The sequence below is a fragment of the Vipera ursinii genome (genome assembly GCF_947247035.1).
Source record: "Vipera ursinii genome assembly, chromosome: 1".
NCBI classification, from domain to species: domain Eukaryota; kingdom Metazoa; phylum Chordata; class Lepidosauria; order Squamata; family Viperidae; genus Vipera; species Vipera ursinii.
Genome location: NC_139512.1, coordinates 225,714,780 through 225,737,665, shown reverse-complemented (window position 1 = coordinate 225,737,665; position 22,886 = coordinate 225,714,780). Strand labels below are relative to the sequence as shown.

At 36.8% G+C, this 22,886-nt stretch overlaps 1 protein-coding gene across 1 annotated transcript in view; it reads left to right on the top strand.

Annotated features, from left to right (window-relative positions):
• The window catches only part of CSMD1 (CUB and Sushi multiple domains 1), a gene marked incomplete at its 5' end in the record, with an annotated part of 1,146,395 nt that overhangs the window by 1,008,351 nt on the left and 115,158 nt on the right, over positions 1-22,886 (top strand). The window contains 3 exons of the mRNA XM_083350006.1: positions 11,401-11,519; positions 15,317-15,386; positions 22,025-22,141. Coding sequence (XP_083206132.1) covers positions 11,401-11,519; positions 15,317-15,386; positions 22,025-22,141 — 306 coding nt within the window. The remainder of the gene's footprint in view (positions 1-11,400; positions 11,520-15,316; positions 15,387-22,024; positions 22,142-22,886) is intronic.

The following is a 22,886-nucleotide window of genomic DNA, read 5'->3' as shown; positions in this document are numbered from 1 at the left end:
TAAGATGCACCCAGTTTTTAGAGCAAGAAAACAAGAAAAAAATATTCTGAACCAAATAGTACCAGTATACTAAAATATTTATTATAATAAAGCAAAGGAAGGAAGGGAGAGAGAGAGAGAGAGAGAGAGAGAGAGAGAGAGAGAGAGAGAGAGAGAGAGAGAGAGAGAGAGAGAGAGAGAGAGAGAAAGAGAGAGAGAGAGAGAAAGGAAGGAAGAAAGAAAGGAAGGAAGGAAGAGAGAGAGTGAGGAAGGAAGGAAGGGAGAGAGAGAGAGAGTGAAAGGAAGGAAGAAAGTAAGGAAGGGAGAGAGAGTGAAGGGAAGGAAGGAAGGGAGAGAGAGAGAGAGAGTGAAAGAAAGGAAGAAAGGAAGGAAGGGAGAGAGAGTGAAAGGAAGGAAGGAAGAGAGAGAGTGAAAGGAAGGAAGGAAGGGAGAGAGAGAGAGAGTGAAAGGAAGGAAGGAAGAGAGAGAGAGTGAAAGGAAGGAAGGAAGGAAGAAAGGAAGGAAGAGAGAGTGAGGAAGGAAGGAAGGGAGAGAGAGAGTGAAAGAAAGGAAGAAAAGAAGGAAGGGAGAGAGTGAAAGGAAGGAAGGGAGAGAGAGAGTGAAAGGAAGGAAGGAAGGAAGGTAGAGAGAGAGAGAGTGAAAGGAAGGAAGGAAGGAAGAGAGAGAGAGTGGAAGGAAGGAAGGAAGGAAGGAAGGAAGGAAGGAAGGAAGGAAGGAAGGAAGAGAGAGTGAATGGAAGGAAGGAAGGAAGGGGGAGAGAGAGAGAGAGAGAAAGAAAGAAAGAAAGAAAGAAAGAAAGAAAGAAAGAAAGAAAGAAAGAAAGAAAGAAAGAAAAAGAATCCGTCCTGCTCTTTTTGGCTGGGAGCCCGCAAATGTGTGAATTACTGGTAGCTCTCCTCGAACGCACACTTCTCCCGCGGCATGAGAACAACCCTCACGATTCTTTCTCTACGCACCCTGCCCTCGCCGCGTCGGGAACCTGCATTTCTATTGGCTGGTCGGCAGCTCAGCGTGCCGGCTTCCCCACCCTCACCCTCCACCCAGTGGGTTGCGTGTCTCGGTGCACGTGTATACGCAGCAGGGCTGCATTGAGAGCCGAGGAAGGAGGAGAGGCGAGGAATGTGGGGGGGGGGCCAAGTGCTCAGGGGAAAGGAAGAAAAGATGCATTAGAAACAAAGAACTTATTTGCCGCCCTTCCCCCACCCCGCCAGGATGAGAAGCTGCTTTCTTGCAGGGGTTTTGAACGCACTTCAGCTGCTGGCCAAAATTTAAGGTACCAGTAGTTTCTTTTCCCTGAATAGGTTTTCTAAGACGCCAAAGCAATTTCAAACAATTATTACTCTTGCAAATAGAAAATCACTTCCAATAAACTTTGCCGAGAAACCTGCAGGGACAACTCCTCACGGCTTTGCTGGGGCAAGTCGCCAGCAATACAAAACCGGAGAATTATTGGGATTTGGCCTATGAGGTTTAGTTTAGCAAAAACTATTTCTTTAGCGGCGAAGTAAAAGGAAGAAAATGGGTGCGCGCAGGGAGGGGCGGAGAATTCCGCATCTTCATTCAATCACATCTCTCCAATGGAGCTGATGGAAGGCGTTGACTGAATGGGAGACAAGAGTTTTCGCTTACCTTCGGACCATAAGACACACCTCGTTTCCCCCGCCCACTTTTTTTGGGGGAAAAGTGTGTCTTATGGTCCGAAAAATATGGTAATATAATATCCAAAGAGTTATCATAACCCAGCTAAAACCAGACTTTTTTTCAGAAATTTCTTTATGTACAAAATCCAAAATATTGTTTAGATTAATAATCTTATATACAATGATCATATTAAAAATGCCCACTCTTTTCCTTAAAGTACTGTGCTATGTATTTGAAGTGCTTATATAATAAGATTTAGACAATCATAAGTACACACAAATTCTATTAAAAATGAATTAAGGCTCTTGAAAATCTTTTCAAATGCAGCTGCCCACATGGATTTGTACATGTCACCACACTTGCTGGAACTGCATTTGTTGTCAATTTGCTTCTGGGTCTAATTCAAGGTGCTAATTGTCCCCTTTAATGCCCAATATGACTTAGAGCCAGATTATTTGAGAGATCATCTTTTTCCATGTTACATTTACCCAGCTCATTAGAGTGGGAAGGCAAGATATGTTATACGTTCCCTTTATTAAGGAGGGCTAACTAGTGGGACCAGGAAGACAGGCATTCTATATGGTGGCTCTCTCCCTGTGAAACATTGAGCCCACAGAGATAAGATTGGCTCCCATCTTGATACTCATTTGGAAGGCCCTGAAAACATGATTTTGCCAGTTGGCCTGGGGAACCAAGGTGATACAGAGCCCATCAAATGGTCTGCTTGATTGTTGTTGCCAGGGGAGTGAGGGCTTATTGGATTTTATATTTGAGGTTTTACTTCTGTAAGCTACCTAGAATCACTGTGAGTGTGTTGGGCAACTATATACATTTTCTTAACAAAAAATAAAATTAATTAATTAATTAAATCAGACTCCCACCTTCTATCTACACAGTAGACTTTGCCTAATATCCAATTTAGTAATCAATATTCATCTAGAATTTATCAATTCAGTGTCAGCAACTTGATATCTAATATTTGATAACTGAAGAATACTTTTCATTTTGCCGCTTTTATGTTCTTTTCAGATGTTTTCATGTACCAGTAACTCATTCATACGTAACACCAGTTTCACTATAGATATAGCCTTACATTTCTAATGTTGAATGTAGGTTGGGTTACACAATGCTGCATTTTACTATGCAAGCATTAAGTTCCCTTGTAGAAAAGAAATAAAGAACTTACATGAATTAATGTTTATTAGAAGTATGCAAATTAAGTCATTAAACATTCCCCTAGCATTGATATCCATCTCCTCTTAATGAGCAATTGTATGCAAGCAAATATACTGATAAGCACCAATGGAAATACTTATAATTGGAGTAATCACTATTATAGAATGTTATTGTGTGAAAAATTTTGGAAAGGCCAGATCTCCAGCTGATGATAAGTATTCAGACCAACTATTAGCCACAGGAGATTTTAATTCTGTGCTTGAATTTCTCTATTCACTTCTAATTGTATGCAAAGCTTCTAATTCATATAAATCAATTTACTGAAGGCATCAAATGAGTGTGCGAATCTTAATGCATATAGTTGAGAGATAGTAATTTATGATATATTTTAGAAATACCTGCTGATGCCATTGTCTGTACATGATTTGCCATCTGTTGATGTTAGTTTATATACTTAGGGTTAGTCATTTCAGATGTATCTCATCACCATCATTATTATTTGTAGATGTTTTATCTCTCCAAAAACCTCATTCAAGGACACTAACAATGAAAATAACCAAATACAATACAGATGAATTAAAAACACTATTAAATTATAATCAACAGCATATAATATAAACAGCAAGAAAACAACTACTTTGAAATGTTTTAACCCAATCTATTAATGTATAAGTAAATAAACACTTAAATGTCTAAAACAATGCTAGAGTCCTGACTACAATGACAACAGTGACAAAAGACCCTTCTGTAAGCAAATAGATTAAGTATAAGTCAAAACTTAATAAAGCATGTTTTAGATGCATATATTGCAGGTCTCATCAAGCAAGAATTTTCTGCAGGACCTTTTCCTACCGACTCACAAATGACCCTTAGCTAGACAGTCCTAAAATCATTAATGATTTTCAAGGATAAAATAAAATCAGTGTTTTTAAATAATAACAGAAAAGAATTGGCAACCTGTATCCTGGTTAACAATTTATATAATGCTTTTTATACAAATGAAGTTTCTAATGTTCTTCAAGAATAGGTGCAAATAAAATTTGTTGTGATAACTTGACCTTGAGGCAGCAAATAAAGAACTAGCTATTATCACATTCAGTAATTATATAAACACCATGTGCTATACCGTAAATGAAATGATCAACAGCAATACTAATTTTTAAGACGGGAATCAGGCAAATTTATGAAATAGAAAGGTATCAAATGCTACTATTTAATTATAGTAGAATGCATGGAATCATGGTAGATATGAAGATATATCTGAATATATCAACCTATTGTGTAGGTGCTGTTACAGCAATAGCAACATGCTCAAATTGGGAAGTGAAAATACAACATTATGGTACATAAATCCACAGTAAGAGTTTATTTGAAATACTATGTAGAAAACCTCTCACCAGATCTACAAAAGAATATCATGAGGATGGAAAACAAAAGCAGAAATGTAAAATTTGAGGCTTTTCAACAAATGCCTTTTTTAATTTCTGTACAAACTAGAAAAAGCTTGTAGCTTTTATGAAAATACTCAAAATTATACATTTCTCTCTTTGCCTAAGTTTATAATACAGAGCTTACAATTTACTATTATAATTAACGGCTGGTATATCTATTTACTTATAGTGAATGCTTTGTTAAAAAAATGCAGCAAATAAATCCAACTGGACTATATCCTGAATTCATTTTTGTACATGAAACATCTTTTCAATCAGTCAAGAATCTGGTTCAGTCGAGATTTCTGTTGGATGAAGGGAGGAGGAGGCAGTTTTACCAATTGTCCTTGACATAGCCATAAAACAATAATAATGATGATGATGTTGGAAGGGACCTTGCAGGTCATCTAGCCCAACTCCCTGCTCAGGCAGGAAACCCTATACCATTTCAGACAAATGGCTGTCCAGTCTCTTCTTAAAAACTTCCAGTGCTGCAAGATTCACTGCTTCTGGAGGCAAGTTGTTCCACTGGGTAATTGTTCTAACTGTCAGGAAGTTTCTCCTTAGTTCTAGGTTGCTTCTCTCCTTGATTAATTTCCATCCGTTGCTTCTTGTCCTGCCTTCGGGCACTTTGGAGAATAGCTTGACTTCCTCTTTTTTGTGGCAGCCCCTGAGATATTGTAACACTATTATCATGTCACCCCTCGTCCTTCTCTTCATTAAACTAGAGATACCCAATTCCAGCAGCCGTTCCTTATATGTTTTAGCCTCCAGTCCCCTAATCAACTTTGTTGCTCTTCTCTGTACTCTTTCCAGAGTCTCAACATCTTTTTTACATCATGGTGACCAAAACTGGATGCAGTATTCCAAGTGTGGCCTTACCAACGCATTGTAAAGTGGTATTAATACTTCACGTGATCTTGATTCTATCCCTCTTTTAATGCAGCCTACCACTGTGTTGGCTTTTTTGGCAGCTGCAGCACACTGCTGGCTCATATTTAAGTGATTGTCCACTAGGACTCCGAGATCCCTCTCACAGTTGTGCATTTGTTTTTTCTTGCCTAAGTTATATGTCAATCTACATGCTCTTCTTCAATCTTCAGGAAAATATTTTCTGAAATGAGGGTTTGAGGAATTAGCAAACATTTTCTGTTTTGCTTTTCTACAAGTAGAGACATTGTATGAGTGTGTGAGAGCATGGGTTATTAGTAGTCAGTGAGCATAGTACAGATAGATGATACTGTGTGAAAACAAGACTTAAGTAATTTTGATATTGAAGCTATTTATAATTTTAAATTTCCAATCCTAAAACACAGTGCTTTATGCTGAATCCTACTATAATAAGTAGCACTTACAGTACATCCATTGTAAATATTTAGCAATGGGTATTAGACAGCCAGGGGACGCGGTGGCTCAGTGGGTTAGGACGCTGAGCTTGTCGATCAGAAGGTCGGCAGTTTGGCGGGTCGAATCCCGAGTGCCGCGTAACAGAGTGAGCGCCTGTTACTTGTCCCAGCTTCTGCCCACCTAGCAGTTCGAAAGCACATAAAAATGCAAGTAGAAAAATAGGGACCACTACGGTGGGAAGGTAACAGCGTTCCGTGCGCCTTTGGCGTCTAGTCATGCCGGCCACATGACCACGGAGACGTCCTCGGACAAACGCTGGCTCTTCGGCTATGAAACGGAGATGAGCACCGGCCCCTAGAGTCGGAAACGACTAGCACGCATGTGCGGGGGAAACTTTACCTTTACCTATTAGACAGCCATCTATGTCTGACAACTCTGTTTCTGAATGCATAGAAACATTAGGCAAAACCTTAATAGTTTTTTGGTATCCCTATGTATAAACAACATATTTACAGTGTGGGTATAGGATTATAATAACAATCAGGTAGCTGGCTACATAGAAAGTAGTTGAAAAATGCACTTAGCATTTAATTCCTTTGATGGATGTTAGCATACTTTGGGTTGAACATAAACTGCAGATTAAAATGGAGGCAGGTTGGTTTGAAGTACTCTTTAGAATAATATTGTGACTTATGCTTAGAGTGTTTCTTGTACCTAGTCTCCTTCTTGGGTGACTTCTTTGAATCAATTTCATCCCTCCAACAATTTAGTCATAATAGTTTCACTATGTATTTCTCCTTTTCATAGATTGCATAATTGATTGAACATATTCATTGAATTGATCAAAGGGATTCAGAATACTTTTTCTCTATAATCTAAGGAGAAATCAGTAACCAGTGCAAGATATAATCCATTCAACCAGCATAAGATAATAAGTTACAGTAGAATGATATTAAAGATAACTGCAAATTTGAATCATGTCCTCAGAGACTTTTTTCAACTTCATTTAATTTGTCTTACAGCATTTGAAATGATACAGCTCTATTTCAGTGGAGATGACAAATCAAAAATTTATAAGGAAGAAAAAAATAATGAAGAACAATTTCCAAGAAAGACTTCCATTCATATTGCTCCACTGCTTCATAGGCATGAATTCTTAATGAGGCAATTGATCAAATGTATGCTATGATGCAAAAGGGTGGAGCTTACATCATGATGACATGACTAAGATTTTTCATTTTGATGTCATGAGTAGATATTTACGTATAAATGTGCCCCATAATAATAGACAAGGAAAAAAAAGCAAAATTAGCTTTTTTCCAATTCCCTTTTCTTGTCTCTTTCTTGTTTCTAATCATAAGATCAGTTTGCCTCCTCCTTTTTTTCTGACAATTAGGTCAAGGGCTATCATAGCCTAGTCTCTAGTTAGTATACTGTGTAATCTTGACTTTATGAAAGCTGACTAAAGTCTCATAAAGATGTTATGAAAAAAGGTAAGGATGTCAGTGTATTGTTAATCAATTAACCATTTATTTATTTAAAACATATATATTGCCACCCATCTTCTAACCAACTCTGTGTGGCTCCCAATTCTACCTTCACTTTACTGAGATTTAAGTCTGGGGTAGAAGACCATTTCCACCCACCAATTCCCATTTTATAGCTCCAAGAACAGCTTGCTGCTGAAATTGAGCAATGAAATTCTTACTTTTGGATTATTCAATTTTTACTTGTTGGAGATTGGAGGAAGGGAAGGATGGGTATATGGTAAATAAAGGGTGCAGTAGCTGACTCCATTTTTCCTCTTCAAGCTTTGTAAAATCTGGGGGAAAAAACCTCTTCATTCATATCACCATGTCTTATGCACTGGAGACAAATTCATTGTGTGTCTAATCACATTTGGGCAAATAAAGTATTCTGTTCTGTTCTGTGTCACTGGATATAGTCATTACAGCATCTCAGAGTCTTTGTCCCAAACGCAAAGCATCGTACCAATAGATACGCAGATAGAAAATGAAAAAAAGATTTCTCAGATTTTCCACTCAGGTCTTTGAAAGTGTGACTTCCTCACATGTTAAAGTTTTAGATCACAAGGAACTGCAATTTAGAGGATTTTCTTCAACATGGAAAAAGTTGGTCATACTGAACAGAGGCAAATAGTTTCTGTTCACTGAAGTAGGCTTGCTCTCATCTACTCAGAAGAGGAAAGACGTACTTGCCTCCTGCTTTAATTAAGGACAATTCAATAAGGTTACCCTTTGTTAACAACAGTAATTGGAACCAGAATTTCCATCGCTAAGCAGCATGGTTTTAAAACATGATGTTGTGTGACTTAAGTACTGGAAGTTCTAGTACTTCTGTTGTCATCGTTAAGTGAAGTTGTTAAGCAAAATGTCGTGGTTGCCATTTGCAACATCACATTTTTGCCATTTGCAACCTTCTGCTGGCTGACTTACTGATGTTGCTTGTCAGAAGCAGAAATATACCAAATATATCAAACAAATGTATTGTTTGATATGTTTTAGATATTGTTGTAAAAGCAGTAGTCCTTCTTAACTCTTAGTCGAGAATGGTTTTTTTCTTTTCTTTTCCCTTTTCTAATTCTAAAGAAAGGGATGCGGTGGCTCAGTGGGTTAGGACGCTGAGCTTGTCGATCAGAAGGTTGGCAGTTTGGCGGGTCGAATCCCAAGTGCCGCGTAACAGAGTGAGCGCCTGTTACTCGTCCCAGCTTCTGCCAACCTAGCAGTTCGAAAGCACGTAAAAATGCAAGTAGAAAAATAGGGACCATTGCGGTGGGAAGGTAACAGCATTCCGTGTGCCTTTGGCATCTAGTCATGCTGACCACATGACCACGGAAGACTTCCTCGGACAAATGCTGGCTCTTCGGCTTTGAAACGGAGATGAGCACCGGCCCCTAGAGTCAGAAACGACTAGTACGCATGTGCGGGGGAACCTTTACCTTTACCTAATTCTAAAGATGAAATATATTTGGAAACTTTATCTGAAAAGGAGCAGAATAAATGATTTTATACTATCCTAATATTGAGATATAGAAAGATATAACATCTTACCTAAGTTGCCAGTAGAGATCTGTGGCTTAGATCTAGGGATGTAAAATATGTTGCCTTTCAAATGTGACACAATCAGGAGGGTTAATAGTGATGGATGTTGGGTGATACAATAAAGGCCTCATATTGTTTACCATTTCTTCAACACATGCTAGAATATGCTTCAGCTTAGCAAGGGTAGAAATATATTCTAAATGTGCTGTGATAATATCTATAGATAATACCACTATAACTCAATTCTTAAAGGCTTATACAGTTAAAAACACCCTAGCATATTTAATGTCCACTTGTGTATGCGTGTATTCATTTATAATTATGTGACTGATACCAATGGTAATGATATTTTTTATGATTAGACTTGACAGACATCTTTTATTTAATGTAAGATGTCAACCATATAATCAGATTGTTTTCCATACTACAAGCCATCATTAGTGGTGAAAAAGCCTATTTAGATTAATAGAAGAATTAATTAAATTCATGAGTCAAAAAGACAGTAAGATAATTAAGATTTTATAAATATATGCAATTGTGATTATATAAGGTTATAAACTTTATATGAATATATATCATCTACATGTGCTGATGCACACAAACATGAGCATGCATACATAGTGTGAGTTTGTATGTTTGTAGGTGTGTACATACATATATATGTATGTATATTTGTATCTTTAAGTCAGTGTGGTCTCCTGGAGACTGCCAGTAGTTCCTGGAGTTTTCTCGGCAAGGTTTTTCACAAGTAGTTTGCTGTGTCTCCTTTCGAGGACTGAAAGGGAATGTCTGGTCCAAGGTCACCAGCTGGCCTTAGGCTAGAACAGGGGTGCACAATTTTTCCCAAGGGGCCACGTGAGAAACTGAGACAGTTGTGGGGGGGGCACTGCTGCTGGTGCCACCCCATCCCCCACTGCTGCCATCCCACTCCTGAAGCTGCTTCTGTCCCAGCCACCCCCATCATTGCATCGATGTCCCACTCTACTAATGTCACCCAACCCCTGCACTGAAGCCGCCCTGCCACCCCACCACCTCATTGCTGCCACTACCCCAATCCTCTCACCAACCCTGCTGATGCCAAGGGCCTGCAAACTGGATATGGCCTGTAGGCCATAAAATGTTCAGGTTTGGATTAGAACAATGGTCCGTTAAACATTGCCATCTTGTGGGACTTAGAAAGTATGCATTCTCTGTTGAAGCCCCCACTCTCTGGAACATAATTCTCTTGGAGATTAGACTTGCTCCAATCCTCCTTGGCTTTCCATATAGCCTTAAAAAACTTGGCTCCGTTAGCAATCCTGGGGCCCAGAGTGGATGGTAGATGCTCTATCATATTATGTTGATTGTGCTGTTTAGTTTTTATCTTGGCAGCTATGTGCATAGTTTATTGTTTTGTTACAATGTTTTTATTTCTTTTTATTCCTTGTTACTTACCCACAGTCATAGGTTTGTGATGGACAATCATATAAATTAAGTAAATGGTTTCATTTGGGGGAAAAAGAAATTGAAGTAGTGTATCCATGCAATGAAAATTTCAGAAAAACTCCCTGCATTAAAATAATATATATTATTTGGTGGTGAATGGTGGTGGTGAATATATCTTCATTCATTCATTCATTCATTCATTCATTCATTCATTCATTCATTCATTTATTCATTCATTCATTCATCTACATAGCTATATATCCTTGGGGTTTTATATTTATGCTCCATATTTAGTACAGCAGATTTTTTTATATTTTGCATATTTCTAAACAACAGCATTTTATTATTTACAATCACGTTGTAAAAAATGAATGCAAATTATGGTATAAAATTATATATAAAATAAAAGGCACCGATTTTTTTTAAACAGTTCATCAGATTTTGTCCAGGGAATTTTATCTTGATTAGCTGAAAAGTGAAGTGTAATTTATACTAATACACTTTTAGAATTGTTAACAAGATTATAGTGCTGTGAGCTTTCTTGTCATTGATGGCAGTGATGCCAGAAAAATATTACAGGTCACTGTAATGACATACATAGATAAATGCCTCGTGCCAGACCTGGAGTGGCAGAAGTATTTAATAAGCTGGAACTGGGATGAGATCACCAGGAGAGTTATCAATATTGACATTAATGAGTTTTATGTCCTGTGCCAAAAGAGTGAGCTGACCTGTGAAGAACATGCAGTAAGCAATTTCCTATACAAGGAAGGCACGTTACCCTTGAAAACAGCACTTGCTATTCATAAGTTGTGAATAGGAAGTACAGTATGTAAAGCATGAGCTCTGAAGAATTCTTCACCTTGTTTTGCCCTAGGCCTTTTTCTATTTATTTTTCATTTTAAAACTCAGTTCATTCTGAAATAAGTCATCATCAGAAAACCTACCGTATTTTATCCTATTGAGAGATTTGCCCATGCACGCAACCAATGGTACATTTAAAGTATAAAGACTAATTCTTTAATTTTCGTTCTGAGATCAATTGATTTACTATATCATTATTCAGTTTTGTATCATCGTATTCATGATTGCTTCAGTTGAAAAAACAACAGTGAATGGCTGTAAAAAGAATTTTAAAAATCCTATACTTCCTTTTTGCCACTCTCTCAAATCTTCTTCTTATTTTGGATTATTAAACACATTGTTAAGAATGCCCTGTTTTAAACTTTGTGTAGTAGTTAGATAATCAAGAAGTAAACAACAAAACCAAAGCAATGTGATCTTAATATACTGGTTTTTTTCCCTTTTATTTATTTTAGCTGTAGGTCTTGCTTCCTGCCCAGAACCTGTAATTCCTAGCAATGGATTTAAAATTGGTGATAGATATATGGTGAATGATGTTTTATCATTTCAGTGTGAGCCAGGATATACATTACAGGTACCTGAATTCTTTTTAAAATGATATATATGTATTTCTTGTGTTGGCAGAGCACTCTGTTTTTAACAACTGGTCATCAATAGTTTTGCAATCCAGATCTGGTAGTTCTAGCAGAAGTAGATATTGTGATATATTCTGTTGATATTTTCATCATTGAAAAACTATACTTTGTATTTGTACTCAGATTTCTTTTGTATGCAGAAATTGCCATTTAGAAGCAGATAATTATCTGATATTTTTGTATCTCTGCTGAACAGAACTACATACATTCAAAATATTACATATTTATTTTATTCCAAGAATATAAGTGTGACTTAAAGGAATGATTATAGCAAGGCATATATTCTCTGGTATGAAGAAATACTAATTTTATAATAGGTGATGTGGCCTATTAAAATCAATGAGGCAAGTTTGAACTAAATTTAGTTGAGTTTTGTTAGACTCATCTGTATTGTACTGAGCCGTTCTTGGCATAGTTACACCAATTCTATTAAGCTGTATGAAAATGATCTGAAGGAATACCATACCAGTGAAGATGATTTCTTCAACTATCTCATTCTCCAGAAAGTCTGATTTTTTTTAGATTGTAGTGCATTATCCTTGCATCACTAAATATACAAGTGAAGGAAGGGTTAAATCCGATCCTTTCTGCATGCAAAATATATACGTATTTTTATACTTGTTTCCCTCTATGCATGTTGCTGTTTCATTTATTTTCAAACAGCAATTGAAAGATACACATTGAGTTAAACTTCCTGAGTTTCTTTCTTGCTCTTCTTATATGATTATCAATCCACATTGATACACCTTACATCTTACACTAAGATTTTAATACTTGTTATTGTTCCACCACTAGATCATTCACAAAACCAGTATGATATCCTATAATTTTGTTTGCATTAATGAGATATCATCCTGAAAAATAAAGAAGAGTTGATTTGCCTAGCTCAAATACTTAAATCCTCATCTGACTATTAAAAAAATAAGGATTTAATTATATCATTATTGCCATGTCTGTTATGGGGGAGAGTAATATAGAATAAAATGATGACTATAAACAGAAGCATTTGAACATTCAACCATTACTGCCCTCTTTCCCATTTCTTATTCTCAGAGAAAAAATCAGCTTTCTGCCTGTAAGAGCAGAAGGTCGAACACTTCATTGATTTACATTTTTTATAATATCTTTATTAAGTTTGGACATCATACATTAAAATACAAACCAACAAAAAAGGAAAAGGGAGAGGCAAAACAAATTAAAGGATAAAAAATTCATCAAACAAGTACAAATAAAGTGACCTCTGATTTTCTTTTCATACAACTATGTTGACACTACAACTACCTTTCTCTAAGTTTAAAGAAAATACACTTTTGCAAAGCAAAGCAAATGATGCACATGGCAGTTGTAGCTCAGTACAACTTAACCAGCTTAACAAATAACTTCAAACAATGGTAACAAATATTTATTAACACTGATACAATTTAAAGTCTGCAAATGTAAATGCATGCTCAGTTGCATTTTCTGAGGATCCGCTGTATATTTCACAGTTACTAGGACTTCTATATCAGCATATGCTGAGGAACCTGCATAAAGATTTCCATTCATTGTAATGAATAAAATAAGTAATTGGTGTGATATTAATAAAGTAACCTATGCCTTAGGAAGAAGTGTCACATCTAAAAAAGCTGTAAAGATATACATAGGGATTTTTATTTTCAAAATAGACACTTGCCAAACAGGTGAGAAGGAGACAATGAGTCTAGTACCAAAAATAAACATAGTTTCTCTGTTAATTTTTTTCTTAATTTTACGTTTATGCTTCATATGGATGTAAATGTGGATATAGATGCAGATGTAGATATAGAAACAATTTTGGTCTGCTGTTGAAAAAATGGGGGAGGGGGAGTTTGAGGTAAGTCACAAAATATAAACAAGTGATCTTTGGACTTACAAAATTGAAAATAAAATGGTAATGTTTTCATTTATTGACAAGATGGATATCTTAGATTTGCATTGGCTATTTCTCCAGGTGTTTTGTAGGTATAGCATAAGAATTCATCCAAAGAAAAAGAGAATGGACATTTACACACATAAGAGATTATGAAATATTCATGTATGTCTATACAGTAAACAGGGGAGGGCAAGCAGCCCTTCATATGCTAGGGCAAGCAGCTGCCACTCACGCGAGGGAAACTTCATGCGCATGCGCTCACCTGCTGCCTGCATGGCCTGGTTCCAAACAGGCCACGACCCAATAATGCGCCCTGGCCTTGGGGTTGGGGACCCCTGCCCTAAATCATATACTCCTTTCTTGCTCTCTGTAGGGAATCAAGGAAGATATACATTTATCCCATTTTATAGAGCTACCCTGATAGAGACCACAATGTCTTTCTGTCACTGTTACTATCTTACCAGGACCCTGACATATCTTTTCAGGTTGTGCAATTTTGCATTATCTTTTGCTGATCCATTCTATCTGCAGTTGAACTTGAGCACAAATTCTGGTCATTGTCACTAATATTTGTGCTATAGTTAATATAAAATTTGTAATTTTATTGCATTTTTTAAAAAAAAATATTAATAATTGGACTCTATTTTATTGTTGTGCCCAAAGGCCAAGTTTGATTTTATTTGATATTCCATCCTATTCAGGAGTTTAATATGGAAGCATAAGTTCAACTTACAGGTAGATAATATTTCTATATTAAGTAGTACTTCATTATTTGAAAACGAAATAGGAATTCAGATACATTTTAATAATAATGAGCAAAATTATCTTTTTAGTATCCAATTATTTGTTATTCGATGTAGAACTGAGTTCACAGTATTCCTGCACATAACTTAATTGAAAATGGAGGGTTTTTTGGTCATATTAAATAAGTGGTAATCAAAAATCTTTGTAATCTAGTACAGATTACCCCAAGGCAGTACATCCCAATTTCATTTCTCTCTCTCTCTCTCTCTCTCTCTCTCTCTCTCTCTCTCTCTCTCTCTCTCTCTCTCTCTCTTTCTTTCTTTCTTTCTTTCTTTCTTTTTCTTCCTTCCTTCCTTCCTTCCTTCCTTCCTTCCTTCCTTCCTTCCTTCCTTCCTTCCTTCCTTCCTTCCTTCCTTCCTTTTTTTTTGCATTGGTACCCAGTTCTTTTGGAAGCCATCATTCATACAGTCATAGATATACCTATCTCTACAAGTACTGTATTTGTACTGTCACCAAAGGGGCAAAGGGTGGTAGGTGATGGTGGTGTTATGTGGCCCATTGATTTCACAGGTTGCCATTTTTGTGTGCGGACTTCAATAGGACTCTTCTCAAAATTAGCAATAATTGTTTGAAGGAAGACTTGATTACTAAACTATAGATTTTGTGCCTACCAGTTTTCATATAAAGGTACATTTCCATTCTGAAATCACTTTTGAAGAAGGAAATTACTTTTTAAAATTAACTTTCTTAAAATAATGATTCTTTGGGAGAAAAAAAATCCTCTCTTTGGTAATACACAAAGAATGTAAATGAGAGTGTCATGTTGCTTTGCAGTTCTATATAATAATTTAGTTTAAGGTTCTGGAACAACTTCTTAAGACTTGTAACACAAGTCACTTTCCATTTTTAAAGGAATTGTAATTAACTTAAAAGTATTTTATTTTTCCTTAATTAGAAAACTGTCGTAGGTAATAAAATATAAGGGAAGATTAATTGGCAAAAGGATTTTTCTAAAATCAATAGTTAGAACCATTGTGTCAAATGAAAGCTTCAAAAATGGGACAATGTTGCATAATTATTTTATTTTTGAATTTTTTTAAGGGACGTTCTCATATTTCTTGTATGCCTGGAACAGTTCGCCGTTGGAATTATCCTTCTCCTCTCTGTATTGGTATGTATATATACATATTTTTATTCTAAGTAAATGTTGTTAATAATAACATCAGTAAAAAGTAAACAGTTTAATTTAATGTATCTATTTTGTTCCGCTGTTATCAAAGCCACTTAAGTAGAAAATATCAAGTTGCTAATCACTGAGCTCCTGATTCACATTTCATTTTTAGGCATGAAGTACTAGCAGCTTTTCTTGCTTGGGCAAAAAATTCACCCTGCTAGTGTGATATGTAGTACTCAATACAGTTTAAGCAAATGAAATACTGTGCATAAATAATAAATTTTATTATAGTCAGCATTAAGAAGATGCATATTTCAGTGGCAGAACCATTTCTTTAATGCCTGTTTTTGATCAAACAGAAAATATGATATCTGAAAGTTTTTATCATTGCTTAAGTCCTTATGTAAAGCTGTTTTATCTTCTTTATTCTGTGTATGTAAATTGTATCATGAAAACTCAATAGTCATGCAAAAACTACCTGGTCAAAATTTCTATGTCATTTGAGTGGCGTGCAAAGGAAAAGAACAGAACAGAGTTGGTTTACTGTAGTGGATAAAGAACTAGTCTAGAAACTAGGAGAACAGGAGTTCTATTCCTACTTTGGGCAAAAAGCAAACTGAATAATTATGAGCCAGTCTCTCTTTCTCAAAAAAAGAAACTGGAGGCTTTATTATGATTGCGCAAAAGCAAGCTAGTCAAACTAATGCAATCAAGACCAGAGTTGGGGAAAAAAATCATCAGATAGATAGATAGATAACCTTTATTGCCATTTTTTTAACCATGGGCACAATGGCACACATTAAAAATGAAATTTAGTTGCTTGCTCTCAGAGTATACACATACATAACACACAATTAAACATACTTTATACAAAATATGTATAGATCTACACCTTACATATAAGTAACATATAAATATTAATCACTGTCCATCTTGAATACAAATCAAATGACTCAAAATGCAGATTGTTCAAAGAAGCATAAGAAGTAACATATTCAGTTCACGTAGGAAGTTCACACAAACATAAGCAAAGGCATAACACAGTTACCAAATGATTCACGGGAACATATGTAAAAATTATCATGTACCAGTAATAAAAAAAATTGGTGGGAACATAGAGTTGAAAAAGTAGTTGAAAATGTGCAAAATAAAATATATTTTTATAAAATTTCCAAATACAGACTAATAAAAGACTTGATTCATAAACATGTCTGGACAGAACAGTGTGAGTAATTGATGTGGCAATGCCATGGCATAGTAGAACAGAAGACAAAAATTGGAGAAGTTCGCAAAGTCTTGGGATCTGAAAATTGAATTTGAAAAATTATGGCATAAAACAGTGGTGGTTGTCCCATTGGTTATTGGCACATTGGATGCCATACCCAAGACTCTTGGATGGCACTTAGAAAATCTGCACAATGAGAAAATTTCCATCTGTTAATTGCAAAAGGTCACACATCTCTGCATAAAGTATACATTAGGTTCTTGGGAAGAATTCCATGTATATGAAGGCCAATACTAGCTAAAAAACTAGCAACTGTGACTTCATATTGTTATGAACAGATAATATAAAAACAGTGCTGATCTTTAACACATTATACCATATTAACACATTATACCATAACACATTATACCATTAACACATTATACCATATATAGTGTTATATCAGAATATATATATATATATATATATATATATATATATATATATATATGTATATGTATATGTATATGTATATGTATATGTATATGTATATGTATATGTATATGTATATGTATATGTATATATATATATGTTTTCTGAGGTTTTCGCGGGTGTTTGTATGTGGATCTTTGGTCATTCGGGTTTTTCCCCGCATAGAATTGAAGGTGTAGGAGCAACGTTTCGACAGAATCCCATCCGTCATCCTCAGGCTGGTGGCTTCAGCTTCCTCCTTCTGGGAGAAGCTGAAGCCACCAGCCTGAGGATGACGGATGGGATTCCGTCGAAACGTCGCCCCTACACCTTTAGTATAACCAAAGATCCACATATGAACACCCGTGAAAACCTCAGAAAACATATATATATATATATATATATATAGATAGATAGATAGATAGATAGATAGATAGATAGATAGATAGATAGATAGATCTAGAGTCTCGGGTTTCTTCCCGCGTTCCTTTCATCTTCAGAAAGTTGTGGCGACGTTTCGACGAAATCCCATCCGTCATCATCAGGCCGGAGTGTTCCTCCTGCTGCTTCCAGGAGCAATGCGTGGTCTGGCTGTTCCTTTCCTTCCAACTGCCGGTGGGGCTGTGTTCTGACTGGGAGGAGGCGTGGCTGCTTTCTGATTGGGTGGGGGTGTCCTCCGACTGGGTGGAGGCGTGGTTGTCTTCTGATTGAGTGGAGGCGTGGCTGTCTTCTGATTGGGTGGATGCGTGGATGTCTTCTGATTGGTTGGAGGTGTGGCTGTCTTCTGTTTGGGTGGGGTGTGTTCTGAATGGGTGGGGTTTTTTGTTGTGTTGTAATATCCTGAGTGTTGTGATTTGGTGTCCTGAGGAGTGGGCTGTGTAGTGGCCTCCAGAGCTTTGGTTTGGCTCCGAGTTCGAGGACCTGCTACGTATCTCTGGTATGGGTCAGTCAGGTTCGTGTGTGCGTTCTTCTGCTTGGGTGATGGCACTTTTGCTTGACTTGTTCTGTCTTCTGTGTGGGAGAGTTTTTGTTCTGGGTGTGGATGAGTCTTGCTGGGGCTGGTGGCTTTTGGGGTTGTTTGTTGGTTTTTTAAATCCTTGTTTGCTGAAATTCGTTTCTCTATCAATGCTGGTTTCCAAATGGCATGTAGGCGGGAGGTGTCGTCTCGCTTGTTCATACTGTCTGGGTGTTTTTCTATTTCAATGGCTTCAATATATATATATATATATTCTATGAAACTCTATAATTATTCACTCCATTGGCTTTCCCCTTTGCATAAGATTCTGATATCCTACCTTGTGTAAGCTGAAAAAGAACAAGGGAGTGGTTGTACCTGTTATGCATTATACATTGGGCATACTTTAATAACGCTTAGTAATTCCCTTTCATTCTCTTATATAATTTTCCTTGATAATCTAAATAGTCTTAAATCCCACATAGGCAATCTCTCTTTTAGACATATGCTCAAGCTACTCCCATTAGCTTTGGTCACTATTCAGAAATGTTGTGACCATGGGTCTTCTTCCACATGGTCTAATTCCACAGTTATAGGAAAAGTGGGGTGGGTGGGGGCAGTTGTGTTATTAAGAGAAAATATGCATATAATACTTGTTAGGATTATCTTCCCTTATTTCCTCATGTGCTAATTAGAGAAGGAACTTCAAAACTTTTAGCAAGTTATGAGCACTCTGAGTATTGCTAGGCTTTGTGGAAATATGACATTCACTATCCATGCTTTCACTTTTTGAGTCATCCAGTTGTTCTTCTACCTCTTGCTATCAGAATGGGCCAAACATTTAGTCCAAGCATATAAGGGCTCTATTAGACAGAGGGATTCCACTAAGAGCTTTTATTTCAGGTTTTTATAATCTGCTGGTTGCTAAACTAAATTGCTTTGTGCATCGCAGATTTACAAACTTTCATTTAAATATTTATTTTAACCTTCTTCTGCAATCTTTTATTCCCATTACTGTTTGGTATGCCAATTTATATGATAAAGGTGGATGTGCTGTCTTTTCTTTTATTCAGCTGGCTCCAATTCATTGCAGAGAGAAAAAAAATCTTATTTTTACTGCAATGCACAGCATGTATAAGAATAATTTCTCACAATCAGGTGTTTTCAAATTGAAAGGGGAAGCAATCAAATCTCATAGAAACATGAAGAGCAGTTAGAATTATTTTGTAACTAGGAAAATTAAGATGTTTGTCTGTATGTTTTATTTTTTTTAAATTGTATTTTCCCACAGCAAAATAGGATTCTTTTGCCATGCCAATTGCATTATGGGCAATTATGCAACTGATGGGTTGCAGAGAATCTTGTGCTTCTGCGAACACTCAGAAGACTATTTTCAAATATCAACAAAAGTAATTTCATAATGAAACTAGTATTTTATAGTGTCAGTGAAGAAGAATATTTGTAGTTCAGGGTTGAAATGAGGGGTCCTTGGTGCTCTCTGAGCTTGCTTGTTTTCTTGCAGACATTTCATTACCCTAACTAGGTAACATCATCAGTGCTAGTAAGGAGTGCTGTTTGCTGTCAGTTTATATTCTGGTGTCTTGCCTGCCTGTGTGTGTGTGTGTGGGGGGGTCTTAGGGATTCTTTGGTTGAGCTGTTTACTAATGGCTCTGTGGCAGTTTCTTTATTGCAGTATTGCTTACTTGGTTGTTGGTCTGAAGGTGACCTTGGAGTTAATCTATGCTGACCTGAGTGCTGATTACTGGTGGGGAGGTGCTGGAGTCTTTTTCTCTTTTTGGGCCTGTTGATTTGTCTCTTTTGCATAGTCTACAGAAGTTGTTAATGTCTATTGTGTCTCTTGATGGCTGATTTGTCAGAGTGCCAGGCTTCTAGAAATTCTTTGACATTTTTGGATTTGGTCTGATCTAGAATTGTCACATTTTCCCAATTGAAACTATGGTTAAATCTGTCTATATGTTGTGAAATTAAAGAATTTTCATCATGCCTTTTGACTGCCAGTTGGTGTTCATGGATGCACTCTGCCAGTCTTCTGCCTGTTTCTCCTACATAGTGGTTGTTGCATTTCTTACATTGCATGTTGTAGATGACTCCTATTTTTTTCTTCTGGTGTTCCTAGTTCTTTATGTTTGCTTAGGAGGTTTTGAAGGGTTTTAGTTGACTTGTGCTGATTCCATGTGGTTGTAGCAGGCTATTTGAGGTTTCTCAGATATTCTTGATGTATGGCAGTGTAATTCTTTTTAAGGTTTGTGTTGGTTGTGCTGTATTGGGTTGAGTGGCCAAGGACATTTTGATGAGATTGTGTGGGTATCCATTTTGTTGGAATCTGTTGTATAGATACTTCATTTCCTTTTTCTGCTGTTCTGGATTGCTGTAGTGCAGGGGTGTCAAACTCAATTTCATTGAGGGCCGCATCAGCATTGCGGTTGCCCTCAGGGGGGAGGGTAGGTATGGTCTGGGTGGGCGTGGCCTATTGGGTGGGCGTGGCTAGAGCGCATATGGCCTACTAGGTGGGCATGGCCAGCTCTACATCGTTCGCATCAAGGTTGCCTATGGGGGCCTGGGCAGGAGTGGGACAGATCTGAGGGTCTCTGGCAGAAGGAGGGTCTCTGGGCCAGGGCCAAGGCAGTGGAGGCTGTTCCCTCACTGTTTCCAGGATGGCTTCGTGGGCCGCATGAAACCACTTCGCGGGCCAGATCTGGCCTCCGGGCATTGTGTTTGACATGTCTGCTGTAGTGTGTTTGGGCTAAAGTCCTTACACAGCTTCTCTTGTGGGAAGTTGGGTTCTTGCTTTGGTAGTGGAGCACCTGGTTAGTATGGGTGGTTTTTCTGTAGACTTGCATTTCTAGTTTGCCACTGAGGTCTCTGCTGATTGGGATGTCCAGGAAGGGTAGCGAATTGTTGTTTTCTTCTTCTCTAGATTCCTTTAAAAATGTTGTTGATGGTTCTGTGGGTGTTCTCTAATGAGTCCTTTTTTTATTATGGTGAAGGTGTCATCTGCATATCTGATCCATATTTTGGGTTGTATTTGTGGAAATGCTATGGCTTCTAGACGTTGCATGATGACCTCTGCTATAGGTCCTGAGAACAGTGATGACATAGGTTTCCTTTTACATTGTTGGTAAATTTGGCCATCAAATGGAAAGTATGTAGTTAAGCAGAGATTTATGAGATCCATAATCCTGGGTGTTTTGATCTTTGTATATTCTATTAAGTCAGGTGTACTGTGAAGCAATGCAGTCATGGATTCTTTGGCTAATTCTGGATCTATAGATGAGAACAGGGCTGTGACATCAAATGAGACCATTATTTTGTTCTCATCTATAAACACATCCCTGATTATTTGAAGACACTGTAGTGGAGAATTAATGGAGTGTTGGCTTCCTCTTATGACCTGCCCAAGCTTTTTTGTTAGTTCTTTTGCAATGTTGCATATAGGGGTATCTGGTAGAGATATGATTAGATGGAAGGGTATGCCGGGTTTGTGTATTTTGGGGTGTCCGTAGAAGCATGGGAGGATAGATCTGCTGCTTCTCATCTGCCACTGTCCAGAAACTAGACAACCAAATCAAGAGAACCCTCAGTGAACTCACTAAGAAAAGTGAAATTACCAAAGAAGAACAATGGCAGATGAGAAGCAGCAGACCTATCCTCCCATGCTTTATATAACAATGATAGAGTAAATATCTATTACATGTATATTGATTATGTATTGATAAGTTCAGTTTTTTGATCTTAAAATAATGGATAGATAGAAGAATCTGACACAATGAATTGAGTTTGAAAGTTATTTGTACAACAGTCTCATGCATGGATTGGCATCAATACAAGTTTTTTTTTTACTGGCACAAGGGTGTGAACCTTTGTGTTTGTGTGCAGTTACGTCAACATTATATAACTAATTCTTCATAAGACACACTATTGTTTGATGACTTTTATTTCATACTTTCATATACTTTCAATGGATTGGTTTTTTTTTAATTATAGCCAAATGTGGTGGCACACTGACAAACATGGCTGGCGTGATCCTGAGCCCAGGTTTCCCAGGAAATTATCCTAGTAATCTAGGCTGCACATGGAAGATATTATTGCCTACTGGATATGGTAAGATTCCTGATTGAAGGACACTAATACATCTTGTTATTTATCCATTGGAATCTGAGTTCCAAAGTCATGTTGTTGTTTTTATTCCATCCACTAGCCTGATAGATATACCAAATTAATTAATTAATTAATTAATTAATTAATAAAGCTACTAAGAATAATTCTATTAAAAATCTCTTTTCTATGTGCTGCTTTATTCAATGATTTTTTTTATTATTTGAAAGTTAAATAACACTTGGAATCTTCCTGTTCTAGATTCATGAGCCTTCCTTTATTCATTCACCAGTTGCCGTCTCTGATATGGCTATTTTAAATATAATTCCCAATATTAGGTACAAAGAAGAACTGGCACAGGCTCCCCCTGAAATTATCTTTGGAAACATTATTTATGTAATTACTCAGACTTATTCTGAGTAGCTTTAATTGACACAAAGGCATAAAATAAAATAATATCTAATTCAATTAGGCTTCTCCTTTCCTAGTCCTCTAAAAAGAGGCCAGGTTACTCATGTGCATGTATTTCCTTTTTCTTTCCCTGTGTCTATGGAAGGTTTTTTCCATTATTCATGAAGGGTAAATAATAATTCAATATCATATGCTAGACTGAAAGTCCTAAGCTATTTTTTGTTAATGTAATCTTACAAAGAGCTTGAACTTTTTAAAACTTCTGTGCATTCATTAGTAAATGTAGTTATTTATCTTGCAATAAATAATAATAACAAAAAAAAACCCCAGTGAGATAACT